This window comes from Babylonia areolata, chromosome 29 (genome assembly GCF_041734735.1).
Source record: "Babylonia areolata isolate BAREFJ2019XMU chromosome 29, ASM4173473v1, whole genome shotgun sequence".
Classification (NCBI taxonomy): domain Eukaryota; kingdom Metazoa; phylum Mollusca; class Gastropoda; order Neogastropoda; family Buccinidae; genus Babylonia; species Babylonia areolata.
Window position 1 is genome coordinate 14476575 of NC_134904.1, and position 27267 is coordinate 14503841.

Sequence of the window (27267 nt, forward strand, 5' to 3'; positions counted from 1 at the left end):
TTTGTGTGTTTGTGTGTGTGTGTGTGTGTGTGTGTGTGTGTGTTTGTGTTCCTGATATATATCATGCATGTATTTTTTACTTTTTAAAATATATTTTTACACTGTCTAGAGAACATTTATTTATTTATTTATATTTGTGTGTTTGTGTGTGTGCATGTGTGTTTGTGTGTGTGTGTGTATATGTGATGATTGATTATAGCTGTTGCTTGGCCAGAAAATTAGTCTGAAGAAAACATAACCCCACCCACACCAATTTGTTTCCCACACAGACTGAGCAGTTGTAAGACCAAGGTGGCCGAGCTGAACAGACTGATGAGTACCACACTGGATGGTGGGATAGTAGGCAAGGAGAAGGCCACTCCACGAACAGGGGGCGAGGAGGAAGAGGTGGACGGGGAGGAGGGGGAGGTCAAAATGGAGGAGTTGGAGAAACACCTTCACGAGCTGCTTCAGCAGTATCACTTTGAGAAGGTAGGTAGATGGCTGGTTGTTCTTGTTGATATTATTATTATCTTTATTATTATTGGTAGTAGTAGTAGTCGTATTTTTGTTGTTATTGTTTCCATTATTATCATTATCATCATCATCAACATCATCATAATTATCATTTTCAATATTATTGTTACTGTTAAGTATTTGTATTTCGTATTTCTCATTTTTTGTCACAACAGATTTCTCTGTGTGAAATTCGGGTTGCTTTCCCCAGAGAGAGCGTGTTGTTACACCGACTGGAGAGCGCCACCCTTTTTCATTTTTTTCCTTCGGTTTATCGTCTCATCCGAAGTAGCGCCAATCTCCAATTAGAGACCAAACAGCCTGAGTGGGCGATTTACAAACACAATTGTTGGTAGAGAGTGAGCAGAAGGGACAGGTGTTGCCTGAAACGGTTGTATCATGGTCCCCAACTCCACTCACCACCCTGAAGCTGAAATACTGTGTAACTAACCTGTTTATGTCTACACGTACAGTGCAACATCTCCACTGGCTCCCTGTCTCACACAGAATAAAGTACAAGATCAGCACTCTATGTTATAAATGTATTCACAAATCAGCCCCTTCCTATCTATGTGGTTGCCTTCACCTCTACACTCCATCTCGCTCACTACGATCAGCTTCGGATCCACTCTGTTTACGCATACCCAGATTCAAACTCTTGATTGTTGGCCGCTGTTCTTTATCTGTTTCTGGACCTTGCAATTGGAATGGACGCCCTCTTTCACTTCGTCAAGTCTCCACACTCAGCTCTTTCAAGTCTGGCCTTTAAACCCACCTCTTCCCAAAATAGCTGTCCTTCCCTGCCTCTTCCTTGTCTTCAGTTTCTCCAGTTTCAGAGTTATGCATGCCTGTGAATGACTAGTGCGAGAGCGCTTTGATTTGTCTCTGCACAAGATTCAGCGCTATATAAATGAATACCATTATTATTATTATTATTATTATTATTATTATTACGTACCGTGCCTCCTGAAATGTTCACTGGTCATGAAATAATGCCTCATGAATGGAAGACATCACTGCCAGAATGAAGTAGGCTTCCTTTTTAGTTAGCTTTACAAAGATGGTTACGAATCTTCATGGCAGAATGATGTCTGTATTACATATACAGTCAGATGACATTTACTGAGATTATTCAGAAAAACAGTTGTACTTTTATGAACTTTTCAAAGAATACAAAAGGATATTGGATGATGTGTAGAACACAGAGCTCTTCTTAAATTCTCTTCATTTTCCTGCATTCGTGGGCTGGAGTTCCCGTGTTAACTTGTGTGTATGGGTGGGCTTTTACTGACGTGTGTGACCGCTTTTACCTAACCCTTTAGGCGGCTATACTATACTCGATCCATTCTTCTTCTTTCCGTTACACGACCAACATTGACTTACCGATGACTCTGTCGTGGTTCATGCATGCTGGGTATTTTCGTGTCTCCACAACCCACCGAACACTGACGTGGGTTACAGGATCTTTAACGTGCGTATTTGATCTTCTGCGTGCGTATACACACGAAGGGGGTTCAGGCACTAGCAGGTCTGCACATTATGTTGCCCTGGGAGATCGGAAAAATCACCACCCTTTACCCACCAGGCGCCGTTACCGTGATTCGAACCCCGGACCCACAGATTGAAAGTCCAACGCTTAGACCACTCGGCTATTGCGCCCGTTTTTAGGGAAAAGATACCAGAGCTCAAGATAACGCATTCTTCCTGTTTACTGAGGTCCCAGAGACTTCATCAAGTTGAATGTTACAGAAAAACTTCGTGTCACGGCTTACTGAGGTCCAAGAGACCAACAAGTTGAATGTTACAAAAAAAACAACTAAAATGGACACAGAGAAATGAACACGGCCGCTGTTTTTGGTGACTGATTCCTTAACTGGTTTTATTTCCAGATTGTCGAAGACCTTTGAGCTGAAATCTGTAGCGTGTACGTTTGCTTTGCTGATTGTTGAAGACCTTAGAGAGTCAGTTGACCTCTGTACCGTACGTGTATTGACATGTACTTTGTATTCTAGTTCTTGACCCAGTTGATGGGTGCGGTGTTCAGTATTCTTTGAAAGTTCTTTATGTCTCCTCTGCATTCAGCCACTTTCTCTCGCTGTAAGCTTAATGACTGAGAGGTCTTATAGATTTCTGTTCCTGTATAATGTAGAATATGAAAATGTGTTACTGAAATTCCAAGTGGGACAGATGAATTTCTTACGGTTTAATCTCAACACTTTGAGATACAAGGATGTAGTATGACATTGAAACAAACTTTTCTTCCTCACTAAACATAATAATAATTGAGTATTGACCAGTCATTCCATAGAATTTGTCAGAACAAAAGCAGCAGTAGACTTTTTCTTCTTCTCAAAATTGTCCTTCAGATCTGAAGTCATGGTCATTATATAGTGTCTTGTCACATAGGACAGTGGGATGCATCATACACGTGTCAGTGAGGTGACAGAGGTCAGGGTTCATACAGCTTTTCTTATAGTAAAATTTACAAGTTTCATTTAAAACAACCCTTAATTAAAACCCTAAAGGCAAAAAACAAAAACACACACACACAACCCCCTCCCCCTCCCCCCCAACCCCAAAACCTGTTGCATTGGGAGCCTCGATGTATTTCAAGTGCCAGTTTATGCTCCTTGGATGAATTGTCTCATGTATGATCTTCTTTTTCTTTCCTTTCTCTATCGCCTTCGTCATAGTGAAGATTCTGTAGATTATAAGGGGGGTTTGCCTGTTGTTTGAAGTCACTTGTGGTACAGTTTGCTGGGTCTGGGGGTGCTGGAGGGATGGATGGGGGTGGGGAGCTGGGGGTGGGTGGGGGGGTGGGGGGAGGGGATCAGATTTGGGACTTGAAGCCTTCCAGGGTGGGGCTGAGGGGAACCTCAGCAGGAAGGCTGTTCCAATCGGATATTGTCCCGGGGAAGAAGGACTTCTGTCTGTATAGAGTCCTGTCTGGATATCTGTCTGTATGATAGTCAGTTGTGTCCGTTTATGATTATTCGGACAGCAGAGGAGGCAAGTGCTGTCCCGATTACCTGGGCTAGACTTTGATTGGAGTGGTGAGTGTCTTGCACAAGCTTCATCCCAACTTAAGTTTCTCGGCCAAGAGGGTTGTCTACTATGTATACACGAGAACCACAATTTCGGTTGGAAAGATCTGTTTCATGATGCTGGCTTTTTGATTCAATTTAATTTGATAATTTCAATTCAGGTGAAACATTCTGCTCCCGTGCTTTATTAAACACGCACAAGAAACGATGAGTTTTAGTTTTTGACGGCCCCCCTCCCCACCCCGAGAAAAGAACCAAAATGAAAAACCTACGTGTACAAACCACCACCAACGTATTTTTTTTTTTAAAGAAGATTTTTCAGGACTAAAACACACACACACACACACACACACACACACACACACACACACACACACACACACACACACACACACACATGTATATTATTCTTGCATCAAATACAAATCTGTATAAAAAAAAAGAAGAATATTTTACAAATTCAAAACAAGAAAAAACCTGGATGGACCATAGTGGAAGTATGAACGATTCAGATATTATGGATGCCACGGGGAAGGTGGCAGAATGGTTAAGACGCTTATTCGCCAATACAGTATTGTTCTTTCTCCAAGCGTTGACTAGAAAATCAAAACAAATTGAGCGTTTAGAATCATTCGGATGAGCCGATAAACCAAGGCCCCGTGTGCAGCACCACGCACTGAAAAAAGAACTCGTGGCAAAGAGCTGAGTGTTGTCTTTATCAAAACTATGTAGGAGAAATCCACTCTGATAGATACAAAAATACATATAAGCATGCACTCAAGACCTGACTAAGCGTGTTGGGTTATTCTGCTGGTTAGGCATCAGCCAAGCAGATGCGTGGTGTCATGGTGTGAATGGATTTGTCCGAACTGAACCCCGGCAGTGACGCCCCCAGTCCTTGACAAGAAACTGAAACTGAACGTGAAACTGGGTGGCAGGGTCAGGCACGGAGCGGGCGCACTCAGCGTGACGAGGTGCTGAAGCTGCTGAACCGTGGCTCCTCCTCCTCCACCTCTGGCAGTGGCGGCAAGGATTCCCTGGTGTCCGTGGTGAAGGAGGTGCTCAAGCACGAGCAGAAGCACCGCGCCGTCGTCATGCGAGACATCCAGCGCCTGAGCGACACTCTGCGCCAGGTGGTCCCCTCCTCCACCCTGGCGCCCCCTGCCCCCGTGGCGGTGAACCCCCAGTCAGGACTGACCCTGGGCGCTTCCCCTGTTGACCTGGCCACGCTGGACACCAAGCACTTCAAGGTACATTTACTGTATGCCGGCTGTTGATTTCACTGATTAATTTATTTACCTTGTTATTTTTATTTGTATTTGTATTTCTTTTTATCACAACAGATTTCTCTGTGTGAAACTCGGGCTGCTGTCCCCAGGGAGAGCGCGTCGCTACACTACAGCGCCACCCTTTTTTTTTTTTTTTCCCTGCGTGCAGTTTTATTTGTTTTTCCTATGGAAGTGGATTTTTCTACAGAATTTTGCCAGGAACAACCCTTTTGTTGCCGTGGGTTCCGTTTTTTACGAGCGCTAAGTGCATGCTGCACACGGGACCTCGGTTTATCGTTTCATCTGAATGACTAGCGTCCAGACCACCACTCAAGGTCTATTGGAGGGGGAGAAAATATTGGCAGCTGAGCCGTGATTCGAACCAGTGCACTCAGATTCTCTCGCTTCCTAGGTGGACGCGTTACCTCTAGGCCATCACTCCATTCCATCTATTCATTTACTTGTATTAACTGGGGTTTTTATATACTTACTTATTCATTTACTTTTAACTGGGTATTCAGTACACAATCCTGGCCGCTTTGGATGCCAAGCACTTCAAGGTACCGCATGCCGGTTACTGATTTTGCTGATTTATTTATTTTGTTATCTATTCATTTACTTTTATTAACTGGGTTTTTATTTACTTACTTATTTATTCATTTACTTCTGACTGGGTATTTACGCAATCCTGGCCGCTTTGGACACCCAGCACTTCGAGGTACTGCCTGTCATTTCTTTTCTGGCATATGTTATTTCAGCTTATACTGTGTCAAGCATATCAATGAATGTTCTTACTGAAATGTGGGCATGTGATCAAGCATTTGTGTTGTTCAGTGGATTATTAAGTGATTGATTGACTGACTTATTGTTTTAATGTCGCCTTTTGATCAGCAAACGTGCCCACAATGTCTCTTTAATTAAGAGACAATAAAGAATTATTTTATCTTGTATCTTGCACAGACTGATAATTTTTCTGAATAAAATGGCTGATTTTCTGTGAAGTTAGTTAACGTTTACGTTTGTAGTCAGTCAAACAACATGCACTAACACACACACACACAGATGAGAGGGAAACCTACAGAAGAACGTGATTCACGATTTCCATGTGTGCAAGGACCAATGCCTTGTGTATATGTGAGATACGTACATACATATATAGAGAGAAAGAAGAGAGAGAACCCTTATCCGTTGTGGAGACTTTTTTTTTTTTATAATGCAGATGTGGTATGTAGTTCAGGGATCAATCTGCATACTTTGACACCTCCTTGAAACTGAACCTGTGTCCCCAGAACCAGCTAGCCATGCTGAGAGTGGAGGCAGAGCACATCCAGAAGCGCTTCCAGTGGAAGGACTCTGAAACGCTGAGCCTGCGCCAGGAGCTCTTCGCCGTCAAGCAACGCTTCCACGACTACAAGATCATCAACTCCGCCGCCAGGCAGCCTCCACCGCCTGCCAGCCACACCCACAACCCTCATCCTGTCTGTGCTTCCTGCGGCAAGTCCATGGCCCCATGCCACACCACGGGGAGTCCCCACAATGGTCAGGAGACAGCTCAGCAGACCCTGGTGACTTCTACCAACTGCCCACCCCCACCAGTCAGCAGTGGTGTCTCCCAGGACGAGAATCGCCTCCATGCAGGGGCTGGTGATGAGGACACCATGTCCCAAGGCTGCGACAGCCGCAGGGGCAGCATCAGTAGATCCGACCTGGACAAAATGGTGGTGAATGTGGACGAGTACCTGCAGGATGAAGATGGTCTGGACGAGTATGATGGTGCTGCCTTTCCGATGAAACCTACGCCATCAGGAATGGATGCTCACACGGAGGGAGAGGACAACAACAACAACAACAACAACGACAACAACAACAGGTCTTTCCCAGGCACTCCCTCAGTGAGTCAGACCCCTGTGAAGAGAGCCGGTGAGGTGAAGAGTGGGGAGACAAGGAGTAAACGAGATGTGAAAAATGGTGCATTGAGTAAAGCCCAGGTGAAGAGGAAGACGATACAGAAATAACTGCTTTGAATAGAGCTCAAACAAAAAGGAAGACCACACAAAAATAATTGCTTTGGATATATCCCAAGTAAAAATGAAGACAATACAGAAATAGAATGCATTTTTGGTGCTGCACTCAGCTGCGTGTCGAGGTGATTGAAGCCTGTGTGCTTTCTCCACCGCTTGACTTCAGAAATGCAGACTCAACAACACAGACCAGTGCTGCTTCCACAACACCACAGTGCACACAGTGACAGTACAAACAACTCACATCCTCATCAGGTTAAAGCAGCAAGCAAAACCCATGCCTTGACGTAAGAAAAAGGAACTCTTGTGTTGCTATATTTTTTTCTTGAACCAGAAAAAAAGAAGACTGCAATAAACACAAGTATTAAATCTACATGTGTACGGCTATGTTTATGGTAACCTTAGCCAGTTGCTGGCAACATCTGATAGCTGCTGGCTGGAAATTGTGCAGGTCATTTTGCGCTTTCCCGCTATGGATGCTTGCAGTAAGTGTTCACACTGCTTACCAGCCAGCACTTTGCTTTGCTGCATGCACACAGAACAGATGGCTGGTTGATCCAAGGGACGGAACTCTTCTGTGATACAGCAGCATAAATGCCGCCCTCGATTTATAATGGATGAAGAAAAACTGATCACTGTTGTGCAGAAACGATTGGTTATTAATGACAAGGAAGATCAGAAAGACCACAACAGATTTTGAAAAGTCTCAGGTTACATTCCTGTGATTTCATGCATATCTGTGGATCACTCATCACCTGTGGCATTAACTCTCTCCATACGAACGGCGAAAGAGACGACGTTGACAGCGTTTTACCCCAATTACCATCATCAAAATATTGCAAGCGGAAGGCTCTTATACTGAAGACGTGAATGATGACAAAGAATACCACAATTCTGACGACGGAAGCTAAAGGTTGGGTCATTCAGAAACCCACTGGACATCCGAGGGGTCTGTGTAGAGGAGAAGAGAGGACTGGCCGTACTGAGTGAGTTAAATGAGGGTGCTCTCTGTGTGTGTTGTGATTTTCATTAATGAGGTGAACATCATATTGGCAAGAATTTCATTTTGATGTACTATATTTTAAAATCCACCACAGTAATATTCATTTCTTCCATCTAGAAAGTACCATATTGTTTCAAGCTGGCGGCAACTGGGTTAAGTCTGACAGAAGCATGTTGCTGTGTTATGCTGACAGCAACTGACTGGGCTTGATGTGAAAGGTGACAACAAGTGTGTGTGTGTGTGAGTATACATGCAGATATGCATTGATAATATTATTAGTGTGTGTGTGTGTGTGTGTGTGTGTGTGTGCATGCATGTGCATGTTTTTGTGTGTGTGTATGCAACCATATATGAACAGTAATTTCTTGGAAACCGCAAGTGACTGGAACCAATGGATACATATTATCAGTTTGATTGGAACCAAAGGATACATAGTTTCACTTTGATTGGAACCAAAGGATACATAGTTTCACTTTGATTGGAACCAGTGGATACATAGTTTCACTTTGATTGGAACCAGTGGATACAGTGGATACATAGTTTGTTTGATTGGAACCAGTGGATACATAGTTTCAGTGTGACTGGAACCAATGGATACATAGTTTCAGTTTGATTGGAACCAGAGGATACATAGTTTCAGTTTGATTGGAACCAATGGATACATAGTTTCAGTTTGATTGGAACCAGAGGATACATAGTTTCAGTTTGATTGGAACCAGTGGATACATAGTTTCAGTTTGATTGGAACCAGTGGATGCATAGTTTCAGTGTGACTGGAACCAATGGATACATAGCTTCAGTTTGACTGGAACCAGTGGATACATAGTTTCAGTTTGATTGGAACCAATGGATATATAGTTTCAGTTTGATTGGAACCAGTGGATATATAGTTTCAGTGTGACTGGAACCAGTGGATACATAGCTTCAGTTTGACTGGAACCAATGGATACATAGTTTCAGTTTGATTGGAACCAATGGATACATAGTTTCAGTTTGATTGGAACTAATGGATAGTCACAATACGATTGGAACTAATGGATACATGGTTTCAATGCGACTGGAACCAATGGATAGTTTCAGTGTGACTGGAAGCAATGGATACGTAATTTCAGTGTGACTGAAACCAATGGACAGTTTCAATGTGACTGGAAGCAGTGGATACATTTCAGTGTGACTGGAACCAATGGATAGTTTCAGAGTGACCGGAACAAGTGGATACATTTCAGTGTGACTGGAAGCAGTGGATACATTTCAGTGTGACTGGAACCAATGGATACATTTCAGTGTGACTGGAACCAGTGGATACATTTCAGTGTGACTGGAAGCAGTGGATACATTTCAGTGTGACTGGAACCAGTGGATACATAGTTTCAGTGTGACTGGAACCAATTGATAACTAGTTTCAGTGTGACTGGAACCAGTGTATACATAATTTCAGTGTGACTGGAGCAAATTAATACTTAGTTTTAGTGTGACGGGAACCAATGGATATATGAGGATAGGAAGGGGGAGGAGGTTGTATGAGGATATAATTAGTTCTACAATATAATTACCTTAAAAAATATATGTAATTTTTTTTCTCTCCCTTTTTCTTAAAAAAACAAAACAAAAACAAAACCTTTTATTGCTGGCCCGAAGATTACAACAGAAAAGGTCAGTGTGCAGTTCGTGTGTGTTGTTTTTGGATGAGCAGTTTTGGGTCAATACCACTGACACATGTGTACTGCCAATGCTGGGACTGTGACTAGAGACAAAACCCAGGTGTGGGCATGTATGGGGGACTCGGAAGAAGGGCTGTGGGAATAATGCCACTGAAATAGTTCACATGTTTGGGGCAGCAATAAAGGAAAAAAAAAAAAAAAAAATTTAATAACAAAAAAAGTGGCACAGAAGATGGGGCAGTAACCACAGTCAGTCCTAACAGTAATCCATCCTGGGAAATAACATGCAACAACAACTAATTCACAACCACATTATCAAGTTTCATACGAAAGCAACACAAAAATAGTGTGTAAACTTTATTTTTTTTGCCCCACGTTTTTTCTTTCGTTTCTTTTTGATGCATTCCGTCGATTCAAAAGACACCAAATCATAAATGTTTTTGTTGTAAAAACATTATTTGCGTGGAACAATTCATCCAGACAATGGATATGCTCACAAATCAGGTCACATTCTTCACTCACCCCTTCATATCCACCATGATTGAAGTGTCCAGTCATATTTCACACACATACACACACACACACACACACTTAAAACGTTATCAAAAGAAATCCAGATTTCTGTGGAAACAACACACACCTTTTCAAAAAACATTCTCTTTCAAAGTTGAAATTTCACAAACGTGTACATGCTCATCTCTCTTCCGCTTGTCTCTCTCAGTTACAAGTTCTCTCTCTCTCTTTCATACTGTCTCCCTTGTTGGTCTCTCTCATTTACAGTGTGTACATTCTCTCTCTCTCTCTCTCTTTCATACTCTCTTGTTTGTCTCTCATTTATAATATGTACATTCTCTCTCTATCTATCTCTCTCTGTGTGTCATTCATACTGTCTTTCTTGCTTGTCACTTTCATTTACAAAGTGTACTTTCTCTCTCTCTCTCTCTCAGGCTGACTGTGTCTCTTGCTTGTCTCTCTCCTTTATAATGTGTTCATCCTCTCACTCTCTTCCTCTCTCTCTCTCTCTTTCTCTCCCGGTGCGGACGTCTCAAGGTGGTGGCTGGTCAGCACTTTCAGCAGCTTTCTTCTTGATCTTCTGAGCCTGTCGTCGCCTGTGCTCTCTGAGGTAGCGACTGAAGGACTCCACCTCAGCTGGCTCATCATCTGGACACAAAACGCTGCCTTTAACCCTTTTGGTGCCTCAGGACGGAAATTTCCATCCCCTTCCGGAGTGCAAAAAAAAAAAAAAAAAAAAAAAAAAAAAAGAAAAAAAAAGAAGAAAAAAAAAGGTGCCCCAGGAATGGAAATTTCTATCTGCGTCATTGCACAAATTTTCCAATTACAAAATCATTAAATTCAGGTGTAACTGTCATAACTGAAAAATGTTAACATTTTCCTTTCAGAAAAGTAGAGGTGTTATATCCTTTCTTTTAGTACTTTGCATGCTGGAATACATTTTCAATTATTACCCTCCTTGACCTAAACATCCACTGGCAAACTGTCGGCACTGAGCATTAAACAGGCTTGACACTGAAAAGGTTAATGTCATGCATAATATCCACAATGCACCACCTCTCTTTACAAGAAAACAGCACAAAATAACAAACAAAATTTCCTGTCCTAAAACACAAGAAAAAGAATAATCGCCCATAAAACAACATGGAATGACCACAATATAAACAAACGATTTGCTTTATATCCTCCTCCTTGGTCTCTTTCGATGTGTCCGACTTACTAGATGTGTGTCTGTGTGTTCTTCCCTTACACGACCAACATCAGTTTGCTGATTGATCTGCCATGGATGGTGGATACTGGTTGTTTTCATGTTGCCATAATCCACTAAAAATGCTGACACAGATTACTACAGGGCCCTTAATGCTAGTACTTCAGTTGTTCATCACTGTCACAAACGCTTTCTCTCTACCCACCCCCTTTTTTTAAAAAATCTTTTTTTTTTTTTTTTTTTTAGCTCTCACCCAATATATATAAGAGACATACTGTAATACTATTATTTTACATTCTTTCTAATCCCTGATTACCTTCTTTTTTCCCCTCTTTCTTATTTTCTACCATGCACTATTCCGTGTCAGATTTCTCTTTCAACATAAATCTTAATTGTTGCCATTTTCTTAATTTTTTTTTCCTCTTAGTGTAATGAATCAAGACAATTTGAAATCAAGTATACAAGTATTGTCAAAAATACAACCACACATACACAGGCACATATATGCCCATTCACACAAGTGCAATGTGCACACTCTCTTACGCATGCATACATTCCCATATCTCCCACGTGTATTGTATTGTAACAACAGATTTTTCTGTGTGAAATTCTAGGCTACTCTTCTTAGGGAGAGCGTATCGTCACATTGCGGCGCCACCAATAGGAGGAGTTTGTATTATACTCCATGTTTGGTGTTACATATACTTACCATGTCAAACTGATGCAAACTAGGCCTATGGTTTGCTCTGCTTGGCCAAATTTCGGTGCCACCAATAACAAGTTTGTTTCTTCTGATGTCTGCAAGTGTTTTTGTTCTACTATCCAAGTGAATTTTTCTACAGAATTCTGCCAGGGACAACTCTTTTGTTGCTGTGAATTCTTTTAAGTACGCTGACACGTGACCTATGTTTATCATCTCATCTGAAAGACTAGCAACCAGACCACCACCTAAGGTCTAATGGGGGGGTGGAGTGGGGGAAGGGGGAAGTAAAAAACCAGGTCCATCTACGGGACTCAAACCCACAGACGCCTACTTCCTAATCAGGCACATTACCACTAGGCTACCACAATGGCTTTTTTTTTTTTTTTTTTTTTTTTTTTTTCCAGTGTTGACGGGTTGTTTATTCGGACGGCGGTTTTGTTTTTTTTTTGTTTGTTTTTTTTTTTTTTTTTTTTAACACATGAATCATTTTATGGTTTTTAGTGACAATATATAAAGTCACAGACACAAACACATACACCGAAACATAAGAACACGCGCACGCACGCTCGCACGCACGCACACACACACACGTTTTGCTATGTCATTCATCTTTATGCTGAGTGCAGAGCTGCAGTCATTTCTAGCCCAGCCATGTTACCATTGTCTTCTACGTTCGTTGACACCCCCCCCCCCCCCTTTTTTTTTTCCCCTATCGCTGTATCTTCATACTATTACACATCACATTACTGTTACAAAGACCTCTCTGATCGCTGTATCTTCATACGTTTACACATCACGTCACTATTACAAAGACATCTCTGATCGCCGTTTGTTTTTGTTTGGGTTTTTTTGGGTTTTTTGGCTACCACAATGGCTAGATTTACCTCATGCATGCATGTATCTGCACACGGACTCTCTCTCTCTCACACACACACACACAAATGCACACACACACACACATACGCACTCTCTCCCCCTCATTGCCCAAAGTCCTCACCGTCACTGACGGGAGCTTTGCACTCCTCATCGTCCTCATCATCTTCCTCATCTCCGACAGCAGCGTGCAGGTAGATGCTGTCAGGTTGGCTGTACACCAGATCTGCACGGCAACGATTGTGTTGTATTGCATTATAATGTATTGTATTGCATTGTATTGTATCACTCTTTTTGTCAGAACAGATTCCTCTGTGTGAAATTCCAGCTGCTCTCCCCAGGGTGAGGGTGTTGCTACAATGAAAGCGTCACTCTTTTTTTTTTTTTTTTCTGCCTGCAGTGTTATTTGTTTTCCTTTCATAATGGATTTTTCTACAGAATTTAGCCAGGGACAACCCTTTTCATGCTGTGTGCTAAGTGCATGCTGCACACGGGACCTTGGTTTATTGTCTCATCAGAATGACTGGAGTCCTGCAGACCACCACTAAAGGTCAAGTGGAGGGGGAGAAAATACTGGCGACTTTGGGATTCAAAACAGTGCATTAAGATTATCCCGCTTCCTACGTGGATGTGTTATACCACCACAAGGCCAACACTCAACAAGTAGGGTTCTGGTCAAGAAGGAACACTTTCACCTACTTGTAGGGTCAAGATTTAATTTCCTTTCACATCTTTTGGGGTATGGAGGATTACAAGCTGATAAACAAATGAACACAATAAACATGAAAAGAATAACTAATCACTGTACTGTGTTAAAGACAATTCTGTATGAAGTATAACATAAAATTCTCTGAATGAGAACTTGCGTTCAAAGCATAAAAAGCATAATAATCTGCAGAAAAATCAAGTCAAAATTTGCTAAGATACTGCTTTGAACCCACTTCAAGGCAGTCACCATCGCAAGGAAGTACACATGTACCTGCTTGACCAAAAAAAAAAAAACCACCCCAAAAAACTTGCTTGACCAGCTGGACTGTTGATAATGGAGTTACACCTATAGCACAGAGATATCCATCCTTGGAAGTGAAGGCATAACCATTTAAAAACTAATAACTGAACTGTGTTGACAACACTTGTGTATGAAATACAACGTAAAATTATCAAAATGAAAACATGTTCAAAGCATATCAAAACAATCTATAAAACTGCACAGCAATACTGCAAAGATAGCAACGATAAAACCACCTCTTACGTCAGTTTCCTCTTCAAAAGCAGAATCATGAAACTCCGTTTATTTTTTTCATAACTTCTGTGAACAAACACTATATCCTGTTTTGATAAAGAACCAGGAATGTCAGACCCCTGCCGGAGTCTGCACTAGTGGGTCATGGTTAAGTATGTGTAATTAAAACAACTATCCTGTCCTTGAAAACAAATAACAACAACAACAACAACAAATTAATCAACTACAAAATAAACACCATCGCAAACCACTAACACTCTGGTTTGACCTGGCTGTAATCACTCCAGGGTGGAGGTGACACGTAGAACAAAATCACTGATCAACAACCACTAGTAGGCAGTGCAATCAGCAGATAATGAACGGAGTGATCTACCTTTTCTGGATGACGACGAGTCCATCGCTTTCTGGTCTCCAGCCCCATGGTCGCTACGGAAACGGGCCACCTGTTTTTCCCGCTCCTCGCGTTCTGCTGTTTCTTTCTCTTCCTTCAGTTTTTCATACATCGGTCTGTATTCCCTGCAATTTTGTATTGTGTTGTGTTACTTTCTGTCATAAGGGATATTTCAATTTGAAATTTGGGTTGCTTTCCCAGGGGAGAGTGCGTCACTATGGAGCAGACTCACCCATAGTCCCCCCCCCCCCCCACCTTTCTGTCTGCAGGTGTATTTGTTTTATAATTAAATTAAATTTTCAAACAAAATTTTGTCACGGACAACCATTTTGTTGCTGTACCAAACTACACACACAAAGAGAGAGAGACACACACACACACATTGACACAACACACACACACATGCACACAGAAGTCCTTACTTTTCATACTCCTCTGCAGCTTCCTCCACCTTGTGGAAAAACTCCTCCACCCCCTCCCCTGTGACCGCTGACACTCCAACACACTGCAAAGAAAGCAAAGAGGACGCTCTTCTGGCTCAAGTTGCTGACCGACAGAGTCACATTGTACTGTAATGGATTATACTGTCTTCTACTGTACTGTGTTGCATTGTATTGTATTACAATAAGTCATATATTTTTTGGATAAACATTCTCATTCAAATTTTAATTCTTACATTACAAAGCAGACATGCACACCCAAACACAACTACAAACACTTAAACATCCACATACACAAAAGAGTCATAAGAAAAACAAAAATACTACTAAATGACCTGAGGAAAATGGAAAAAAAGTAGGGTACATATCAAAATTATCGTTAAGAGAAAGTAAAATCAAATGAATTTTACAAAGGCTAAAAACAACAACAACAAAACAAAACCAACAAAAAACAACTATATATATATATATATATATATATATATATATATATATATATAATCCACATTTTCACATACATAGACATACTACACATCTATATAAAAAAAAGTGCATGACAATATTTGGAAAACTTGATGAATACGGGTTTTTCCTTTTCCGCTATTGTTGGACTCTCAATATGGTCTTGTACTGAGATGCAAAATATAGAATAGATCTAGATCAATAATGCTCCCTGTCTCACACCGAATAAAGTACAAGATCAGCACTCTATGTTATAAATGTATTCACAAAACTGCCCCTTCCTATCTCTGTGGCTGCCTTCACCTCTACACTCCATCTCGCTCACTACGATCGGCTTCGGATCCACTCTGTTTACGCATACCCAGATTCAAACACTCGACTGTTGGCCGCTGTTCTTTCTCTGTCTCTGGACCTTGCGATTGGAATGAACTTCCTCTTTCGCTTCATCAAGTCTCCACTCTCAGCTCTTTCAAGTCTGGCCTTAAAACCCACCTCTTCCCAAAATAGCCTCCCTTGCTTGCCCTTGTCTTTAGTTTCTACAGTTTCAGAGTTATGCATGCGTGTGAATGACTGGTGCGAAAGCGCTTTGGTTTGTCTCTGCACAAGATTCAGCGCTATATAAATACCATTATTATTAATTGTACAATCTGTTGTTAACATGTATTTGTCAGTTTAATTTACGTCCATATAGATTAACAAGGCCTGTATTATATCATGTTACTTTTTGTCACATATTTTCTCTGTGTGGAATATGGACTGCTCTCCCCAGGGAGGGCCCCACAATGCAGCACCACCCATATATATATATATATACATTTTTTTTAAAACCTTTTTCCTGTCTGCGAGAATATTTGTTTCACAATCAAAGTGGAATTTTCATCAGAATTTTTGCCAGGGACAACCCTTTTTGTTGCCATGGGTTCTTTTATGTTCATTAAAACCAGGAAGCAGGGCTCAACTTCTGGAGACGTTTTCCCTTGCAACACCTATGGGAAGTGCTGCGCATCCAGAATCGGCCTCTTCTCCCATATGAGGACACACACCAACAGATAAGCCTGCCTGCCTACTCATCCGTCGGTCCGACGGGAGACTCCATCAAAACCTTTCTGCACACAGGACCTCAGTTTATTGTCTCATCTGTGGGACTAGCAACCTAGTATCATTCAAGGTCTGGTTGTGGGGGGGGAGTAAAAATCCTGATCCGTGTAGGGGAATCAAACCTCTGTGGACACTTGCTTCCTAGATGGGCACATTAATGACTGCTGGGGAGATATGGGGATGGGGGATTGGGATGCCAGTATATATATACACATATAAATGTGGAGTGATGGCATAGAGGTAACGCGTCAGGCTACGAAGTGAGAGAATCAGAGCGCGCTGGTTTGAATCATGGCTCAGCTGCTGATATTTTCTCCCCCTCCACTAGACCTTGAGTAGTGGTCTGGATGCTAGTCATTCGGAGGAGACGATAAACCAAGATCCCATGTGCAGCATGCACTTAGCGCACATAAGAGAACCCATGGCAACAAAAGCGTTGTTCCTGGCAAAATTCTGTAGAAAAAGCCACTTCGATAGGAAAAACAAATACAAAAACTGCATGCAGGAAAAAATACAAAAAGAAAAGCGTGGTGTTGTAGTGTAGCAATGCGCTCTCCCTGGGGAAATCAGCCTGAATTTCACACAGAGAAATCTGTTGTGATAAAAAGAGAAATACAATATACAATATAATGATCCGAATCATAGTTCTGTGAAAACAATCAATGTTTCTTTCCAAATGATGTGTGGAAAGAAATGAACCCCCCCCCCCCGTAATTTTTTTAAAGCCAAAATTGGCGTTGACAATCACAAAGTATTTCCAGATAAAATGAATATGTTATGGTTTGCCTCAGACACACACACACACTCACATATACACATGTACAAACAGACAACCGAAACACAGGGTTACAGACTGACGCTGTGTGGAAACACACACATGAGCCAAAAAACAAACATCTACCCATCCCATGAAAGACTCTCCCATCCACTCCTAAAACACACACACACACACAAAACACACACAGTCACGCACATACATTTACTTAAATGTGTGTGACAGTGTGCAGGATGAATGTACAATAGAAACTGTGCAATGTTTGTGTCTTTTGATAAACTTATACTGATAATTACTATGTAATGATAAAGTTATTATCTTAACTAATGTGAAACATAATACACGCAATGGTGTATTTCAATATGTTTACAAAAATAACTAACTAAAACATTTTGATTAAGTGAATACATGCAACAGTTGTTATTTTAGCTTCTTACATGTCACTGATTCTTTCATGTTTTTGTGTTGAGTAATTGCCTATGTTTATTTTGCTGCACCTGATGTAATTTCTCTTAATGAGATAATAAAGTTATTCTTCTTATCCTACACACACAAACACACACAAGCACACACACACAGTTACACAAACACACACACCATACCCACTCCTAAAACACACACACACAAACACTCACAGACACTGAACCACACACGAAAACAAACACACACACACACACAAACTTACATAATACACTCGTGCACACAGACACACAAACGTAAAGACAAACACACACACACATGTAGCCACACACACTCATGCACACACACACAAACGCAGTCACACACACACACACACTCCTGCACACACAAACTTACACAACAAACACATATACACAAACACAGTCACACACACACACACATCACACACACTTACACCCAGTCCCCGACCCCACCCCAACCCAACCCCACCACACCACACAAAGGCCCCCATCAAGCGGTGTCAGAGTGGCCACTGACCCTGAGGTTGGTGTAGAACTCGTCCAGCACCAGACTCATGCTGCGGGTCAGGTTGGACACGTAGGACGTCTCATGCTCCAGCGCCTCCTGGAACGACTCAAAGTCACGCATCCACTCCACCGCGAAGCTGTTGCTGACGATGTCGACCTGCACACAGCAACACACTGCATTCAGCGGGTGTGAACAACAGTGTTTTAGTTGTTACTCTTGCACTGCAAAGGTGCTGCTATGTCGATCTGCACACAGACAAATAGTGTCCTCAGCGGGTGTGAACAACAGTGTTTTAGTAGTTACTTTTACACCGCGAAGCTGTTGCTAGATCAATCTGCACGCAGACAAACACTGTCTTCAGTGGGCGTGAACAACAGTGTATCACATCGCAAAGCTGTTGCTGATGTTGATGAACAATCACACACACACACACACTTCACACAACACACACACACACACGTAACATACACACAATACTATACCTTGTTCATGACAATGAGGAATGGCAGCTTGGTTTTGTACAGGATGCTGCAGGCATACAGCATGTTGGACATGAAGGTGACGGGGTTGGTGCTGCGCGACGTGTCCATCACATACACCACCACCGTGGCAAAGGTAGAGGCCTGGAAACAGCACTGGACACGTTTAGTTGTCAGGAGTGTCGCAGGACTGATGTGGCTATTACTACAACTACTACCACTACTACTACAGTACTAATGATGAAGATGATAATGATGGTGATGATAATGAAGATAACAATAAGAAGATTCATAATCATAACGAGACTAATAATAGTAACACTAACAACAATGATAATGGTAATAATCATAATAATAATAACAAAACCAACAACAATAAATAGTTCTTACATGGTGCAAGATCCCCATATAGTGGGCTCTAAGCGCCTCACATGAAACTATACATAAACAACAAAACATAATGGCATACAACAGCACATTAAGATGTACAAGAGATACAAAGTACAACAAAAAAAAGAAAAGAAAAAAAAAAGAAGACATTCCAGAGAAAACAACAACATATCTATATACACTTTCTTCTTCTTCTGCGTTCACTCGTATGCACACAAGTGGGCTTTTACGTGTATGACCGTTTTTACCCCGCCATGTAGGCAGCCATACTCCATTTTCGGGGGTGTGCATGCTGGGTATGTTCTTGTTTCCATAACCCACCGAACGCTGACATGGATTACAGAATCTTTAATGTGCGTATTTGATCTTCTGCTTGCATATACACACGAAGGGGGTTCAGGCACTAGCAGGTCTGCGCATATGTTGACCTGGGAGATCATAAAAATCTCCACCCTTTACCCACCAGGTGCCGTCACCGTGATTCGAACCCGGGACCCTCAGATTGACAGTCCAACGCTTTAACCACTTGGCTATTGCGCCTGTCTATATACACCAAAGAGATGGAAAGAGACAGGACAAGACAAGACAAATCATTTATCAACGAAAGTAACAAGAGAACCACAAACATGTTTAAAAAATAACATCCAGCCCCCACCCTAAACAGGGACTAAAATGAATCAAGCAACAAAACACACACACACACACACATACACACACGCACACAATCGCACAAATCATAACACAGTTGAAAACATATGAATCACCACAATCAATACTTCCTGATCATCCACTTCCATATTTCACAGAAAGAAAGAGAGACAAAGACAGATACAGAGAGGCAGACACACACATACAGACAGACAGAGAGGGGGAGAGGGAAGGACAAAGAGACCTAAGCAGTAATAATAATAATAATAATAATACAGTTTTTCTATGGCGCGATGTCCAGCACCAGTACTGCTCAAAGCGCCTTACAACATCCAGTTGACTATAAACATGTTTTAAAAAACACATCAACCGCTATCTAACAATGGAAAACATCCAGTGTTCATATGAATGAAGAAGCACACTTAAGAGATGAATCAGATTATAAAAGCTATGAAGTAAATAAGGCTTAGATTAAAACATAATGCATTTCATAGAACACACACACACACACACAGTGACATAACTGACAACAGAACAGTGTCAGATTACTGCTCTGAGATGACGGGGAAAGAGAAAGGGGGCGGAGGAGGAGGTGGAAGACAGTAAGAAGGCTGAGGAACAGCACGAAGATAGAACAGTATCCTCCACACATGACACGGTTATTCGGAGACACTTTTAGAGCATGTCAGATGCGAACATGAGATATGCAAAGCTCCCTGTAGTTGTACAAATATAAGTGATTGGCCAGAGCACAGATAATTCATTTCCTCTCTGTATCTCTTTTCTCTCTCTCTTTCTCTCACACAAACTCTCACTTAATGGATCACTGGATTCCTGTTACATGATCCAGTTGGAATGTTCCTGTTGTGTGACTTAGGCTACAGGTGTTCTTGCTTAGGTTTTCTTTTGAAGTGGTTAACTGGTGTTATATTCTTGTATTTGCAGGATGTTGAGAGCACTGTTGTAATTAATCTTTTCATTGTTGTTGTATATTCCCCTTTTATTCACACACACACACAATCATCTTTTCGTTGTTTTTGTATATTCCCCTTTGCGTGCATACACACATAAACATACATGCACACACACTCACATTACACATCTAATATCACTCAAATTGAAAAGATGTTGAACTAAATAAAGAACTGACCAGAGATTCAGTGATGATGGAGCCAGATGCGGACCACGTGAAAACTTCAATCTGCCCTGGGGTGTCCAATAACACGTGCCTGTGGTGTAATATCAATCATAATAACAAAAATAATGATAACGAAACCTTTCTACAGTGCTGTGTAAACTTCAATCTACCCTAGGATGTCCAGTAACACATGTCTGTGGTGTAATAATAATCCTTCCACTTGACGACCAACATCAGTATGTTGAACTTGATGAAAACGATAATAATAATAATAATAATAATGACAATAATAATCAACAACAATAAAGAAACCATTCTATAAAGTTTCTGGGTTGCAACGCAGACAGGCCAGGAAAAGCAGGGCCAGCAAGTCCCTGACAGCCGCCACCATCCCCTGTCCACACTGCGTCAGAGCCTTCCGGGCGCGAATTGGCCTGACCAGTCATCTGTGCACCCACAGAGCCCAACCCACCCACCCCCAGGATGACTAGATGGTCCTCGTCGATCCCGACGGACGAACCACACACAGTTTACCCTCAATAAAACATTTGTCATTTGTCAAACATTTGTCTTAAGCACATCCCATCTAGTATAATTTAGAGCTTTATACCATTCGCAAGAAGAGATCATAACATATGACAGAACAAATACACACACATGGACACACAGAAGTATTCACAAATGTTGCTTTGCTGAACTAGAAGAATGTAGAGTGCCTCTGCATATAACAGTAAAACCACACACATACATCCTGGTGAAAATCTGGACAGACATACAGATATTCATTCATGTAAATATATAAATACAGCTATATATACTCATAAAAAAACCCAACAGAATCCTGTAAATATAAATATTTATTCATGTAATATATAAATACAGATATATATATATTATATTCATATTATAAATAAAAAATCAATAAACAGAATCCTGTAAAAATAATACACAACTTCACTTGCATGCTTGCACAATCATGCACAGGTATGTAAAGTGTGATCATGAACATGTGTGCATGCAAGTATGTATTTTGTGTGTTATTTGTGTATTGTATCTGCATACGTGTGTGTGTGTGTGTGTGTGTGACGGAAGAAGAGAGAGACAGGGAGAGGGAAGGAGAGACTGTGAGAGGTAGCAATTAACATACTGCAGCTTTTATACTGGTTTTCTTTCTTTTTTTTCCTCAAGGCCTGACTTAGTGCATTGGGTTACTCTGCCGGTCAGGCATCTGCTCAGCAGATGTGGTGTAGTGTGTGTGTGTGTGCGTGCGTGCACACGTGTGCGTGCGTGCGTTTGTGTGTGTGTCTCTCTCTCTCTCTCTCTCTCTATATATATATGGATTTGTCTGAATGCTGTGAAATCTCCTTGAGTAACTGAACTGAACTGAAATGGGGGACTGGGAAACTACTATGATTACTGAAATGTTATCATCAGGATCTATCACTGAGCCCAGGTCATGTACCACTGTCTAGTGTCCACAACCAAGAGAGCACAGTACTCCTCCGTGCTTACCTGTGTTCAGACCCCTTCTTCTCAATGAGGTTCATCACCTGGAGTAAAAACAAACAAATACACAATAAAAACCTGGTTATAAAAGATCAACATGCAAGTAAATAATCTGACAAACTGGCATGATCATCATGGGTTTTTTCCTTCTTTTTCCCCCCAGAAAATTGATAAACGACAGCAGACAGATGTCAAGAGAAACACAAACATAACTTTTTTCTTTCATGACAATTACAGACCAAACAACTAATTTATGAGTACAAGCAATAAACGCAAAGTTAACATTCTGTGACAGGTTTCATGAACTTATGAAGATAAATCACGGAAAAGGACAAATAAACTGATCATCATGGAGTGATGATGGCACATTCCTCTGATCTGAGGATGATTGAGATGGACCATGATGGAGTAAAAACAAGGTATGTGATTATAAAATAAGTAATGTAACAATGGAGGGAAAGGATCAAATGTACTGAGATTTATACATAATTCATTTTCCATTCTTTAAACATTCATTTAAAATACAAAGATTGAAGGGAAAAGGGAGACAAGGGCCCCATTGTGTAAACCATAAAACACAACCTGATCGAAGCGCGTGGCAAACAAGTTCAGCGACGTCACAATCCCTCCGTTTGGACCCAGAGAATACCTTGCTCTCATCAAGGAAAAAATTGTTGAAGCATAATCATTGTACCACATATTTAAACTGTAGTATATAAATTATAGGTGTTTAAAAAAAAAATATATATAAATACACAATATATCTAAATATACTAGTGATACAGAGTGTATCACTGTGTGTAGCTTTCTTTCCATGAAAACATGACTGTCCTGGACACCGGAAATACTGTATTCACCAAAAATAATAACTCATATACTTAGTGCAGACAATGTATGTTCACTTTCACATTCACATGTATACAAACTTCTCCCTACCCTTCCCAACACACTCATTGTGCTCATGATCACACATCTGATTTACAAGCTTACAGATATCACATTTCCCCCCCTACAGTTACATACCTTACAGCCAGATATATGAGAACAATCCGAAATCTGGACTACTGCTTACAATACATAATCTGGGCAAAAAACAACAATAGACGTACAGTAATATACATTGTACACATTGCACAAACTTGATTTATAAAGTATCAAACATCTTCTAATCTCTTCCAGTGTCACTGGAACTGGCCAGAACTGGCTGTCAAAAAGGATACTGTTTCATGACTTCTTTGTAGTTCACTGTGTCACGGATATCTGCACATCACATACATCACTATACGGTATCATTTTGTGCATTTTGAACATTTTGAACTGAACAGAGAGAGACAGAGACAGATACAGAAAGAAAGAGAGAGAGAGAGAGAGAGAGAGAGAGAGAGAGAGAGAGAGAGTAAAACAAATGAAACTGAATAATACAGACTATCCCCATGTTGTAATTGTATTGTGTTGAATTACTTTTTGCCACACCATTTTTCTCTGGATGAAATTTGGGCTGCTGCCCCCAGGGAGAGCATATCACTAAGGTGCAGCACTACCATTTTTAAAGTTTTTTGTTCATCTTTTATCCTGTTATTTATTTATTTTTTGTTATGTCTGCAGCTGGTGCAACTGCAGGTGTATTTGTTTTTATTATTAAAGTGGATTTCTTTTTCTACAGAATTTTGCAAGGGAAAAATACCTTGTTGCTGTGGGTTCTTTTACTCACGCTAATGACTAAGTGTATGCCACACACGGGACCTTGGTTTATTGTCTCATCCAAATGACTAGCATCCAGACCACCACTCAAGGCCTAGTGGATGGGGGGAAAATTCTTGTGAGTGTAGAGTCTGATCCCACATGCTCAGATTTTAAATGAGACACATTACCACAAGGCCACCACTCTAATCCACTAAATGAAAATAACAGATTTTTATTATCTATACAAACTCAAACTGATTAATATGCACACACTTGTCACTCACTTTCTCTCACACACTCATTATATATAGTGATAAGTGAATAATAAAATAACACAGTATTAGTGTCACACACACACACCTACAGACCCAGACATGCCAACCCCACTTTCTGATTTCATCAATCTAAAATCACTAAACTCAGGGGACACAGCACAATGTCCTGGAACAACAGAAGACAGACACGTAAAACTAAAAGCGCTTTTGTCACATAAAAATGTAAAGTCACAGAGCAGATGATGACTATACTATAAACATGAACAAAGCTGGATGATTAAAAATGTTTACCACAGTACATTTAAAAGTGTTATGTTTTATTCAGAGACATGCTAGAAACTAGTTTTTCACTTTCAAAGGACACATACTTTGTACTGATTTTGACAGGGACAGATATATATATATATATAATACACACAAACACACACACACATGATATATATATAGAAATATGTGTGTGTGTGTGTGTGTGTGTGTGTGTGTGTGGAGTGATGGCCTGGAGGTAACGCGTCCACCTAGGAAGCAAGAGAATCTGAGCATGCTGGTTCGAATCATGGCTCGGTCGCAAATATTTTCTCCCCCTCCACTAGACCTTGAGAGGTGGTCTGGACACTAGTCATTCGGAAGAGACGATAAACTGAGGTCCCATGTGCAGCATGCACTTTGTGCACGTGAAAGAACCAACGACAACAAAAGGGTTGTCCCTGGCAAAATTCAGTAGAAAATAAATCCACTTTGACAGGAAAAACAAATAAAACTGCACGCTGGAAAACAAAACAAAACAAAAGGGTGGCACTCTCAGTGTAGCGACACGCTCTCCTTGAGAAGAGCAGCCTGAATTTCACACAGAGAAATCTGTTGTGATAAAAAAGAGAAATACAAATACTGAATTCAAATACAAATATATACATATAATATATATATATATATATATATATATATATATATATATATATATATACACACACATATATACTCAGAGATTTTCGATTAATCTAACTTGTACAATTTGTAGGCATGTTTACACATATATATCTACCCCCACCATGATACACAAAGACAACACACACATATAACTGACCAATATTGGCTGGATAAGGAACATCTATCACTGCAGGATCCAGGTTGATGACGTAGGGAACTGTTTTCTTCATATGAAGATGAGCTGTGATCCTCTGTAAACATGCATTTAACTTATTACATAAACATTTACAGTGTTCCTGCTGTCAACACACACAACTCTTTACACTGTTCACTTAGAACTGTCAACGTACATCTAACTCTTTACAGTGTTCATAACATTTCTCATTCTGTAAACACAAACAACTCCTTACACTATTTACATTTCCAGTAATTACAAAATATCGATTTGATCACTCCTGTTCCTAAACACAACTCAAAGCTCCTTACACTACAGTGTTCATCTCTAAACACACAACTCATTTCAGTGATTCTGTTAACATGTTACTTATTAGAATATTACTCTATTTACAGTGATTACACAAACAATGATCACTCTTGTCATCACACAAAACTCCTTACACAGAAAGTTACAGTGTTAAGACAATTTGTCAACACGTGTAATAAACTTGTGGTTGTCTATGTGTCCAGGATGTGTATCTGTATACACATGTAGACATCTTACACTGTTTGTATGTGCACGTGTACGTGTGTGCATGCATGTGTGCATGCGTGTGCGTGTATTTGTGTGAAGTCAAGTCAAGATTTTATTTCATGATGGGAAATTGAATAAGCAACAATTGCTTTTTTTTTTTTTTTTTTTACATCAAGCCATCAATGAAACAAAAAAGGAAAAAAAAGAAAGAAAAAAAATTGGAGAGAGAGAGAGAGGGGAGGGAGACCAAGCAGATGAAAATCAACAATAGCAACAAAATGCATATTATTATTTATATACAAAGTCACAGCCCTGAACAGAATCGTAAAAACGCCACCAAGATTACCGGGGCTGATCTACCTTCTCTAGAAGACATAATATTATAAGCGGCTACTCAAAAAAGCAAAATCAATCAGCCAGGACGAATCACATCCAGCTTTTGGGATTTTCGAGATGCTCCCCTCTGGTTGACGGTCCAGAAATATAAAGACAAAAACAAATCACTTCGCTAATAGCTTTTTCCCAAAAGCAGTCAATGCCCTGTCTCTCGAACAAATCCAGTATAAGTTATAACTAGAATTGTGCAATCACAACCATGTACCTGAAGATCTAGTCATCAGCCTCATCCACATGTAATATGCGGCTTCTGTTCAAACGCGCGAGTGAGTGAGTGTGCGCGCGCAGTGTGTGCATGTGTGAGTAAGCACAAGTTTTTATATTGATATACACCTGTATGTGTCCTAATTTCTACTGTATATCTATTTGTGTATGATTTTCAATTTATGTTCGCACCTTGTTATGTACTATCCCCCCAATATTCCTTGTGACCCAGGTGCACTTGGTGTCCACAATCATCAGGTTGATTATTCTGACACTTTTGGGGGGGTTGACGCAAAAAAAACAAAAACAAAAAAAGAACCACGTGTTAAACGTGAACAAATTCGATTTCTCTGGAAATACTCTCTCAGTCTTTGTCAAGACTAGATTTTGATTAAACGCTGAGAAAAAACAACAACTTTACCTGGTAATGTATACATTTAAACAAAGACGTGAGCCAAAAACTGGATATTACCTGAACAAAAGTAGTCTTTCCTGAGCCGGCCATGCCAAGAACCAATACACATGTTGGTTTCTTCTTAACAGATGGCGCAGCTTGCGCTGTGGATGAAGATGCATCGCTTTCCACGGTTGGGTTATCATTAGATTGCGCACTTTCCATTTTCTCATGCTCGCACTGCATGGACTCCGCCATTTTGCTTGAGTTGGTATGAACAAGCCGCAACAACGTATCACATGACGCTCCAGATTTGGACTAAATAATCAATTCATAAATCACCAGAATAATACAACCCACTTTCAGAGAAAAATCTAAATGTATTGCAGTTGAG

At 40.7% G+C, this 27267-nt stretch overlaps 2 protein-coding genes across 2 annotated transcripts in view; one reads left to right on the forward strand and one right to left on the reverse strand.

Moving 5' to 3' along the window:
• Nucleotides 1-7589, forward strand: part of LOC143274784 (uncharacterized) — a 63898-nt gene extending 56309 nt beyond the window's left edge. Inside the window, exons 7-9 of the mRNA XM_076578711.1 lie at nt 270-471; nt 4478-4789; nt 6097-7589. Coding sequence (XP_076434826.1) covers nt 270-471; nt 4478-4789; nt 6097-6822 — 1240 coding nt within the window. The 3' untranslated portion in view covers nt 6823-7589. The remainder of the gene's footprint in view (nt 1-269; nt 472-4477; nt 4790-6096) is intronic.
• Nucleotides 7590-9836: 2247 nt separating this feature from the next.
• Nucleotides 9837-27139, reverse strand: LOC143302276 (GPN-loop GTPase 1-like). Its single transcript, XM_076616874.1, has 12 exons — nt 26952-27139; nt 25346-25439; nt 23527-23566; nt 22889-22955; nt 22313-22350; nt 20813-20891; nt 18628-18768; nt 18155-18301; nt 14845-14927; nt 14405-14547; nt 12913-13014; nt 9837-10653 (listed from the first exon to the last, which is right to left on the reverse strand). Exons 1-12 carry the CDS (start codon nt 27129-27131, stop codon nt 10538-10540), a joined length of 1230 nt encoding a protein of 409 aa, XP_076472989.1. The 5' UTR covers nt 27132-27139; the 3' UTR covers nt 9837-10537.
• Between the last annotated feature and the right edge of the window lie 128 nt (nt 27140-27267).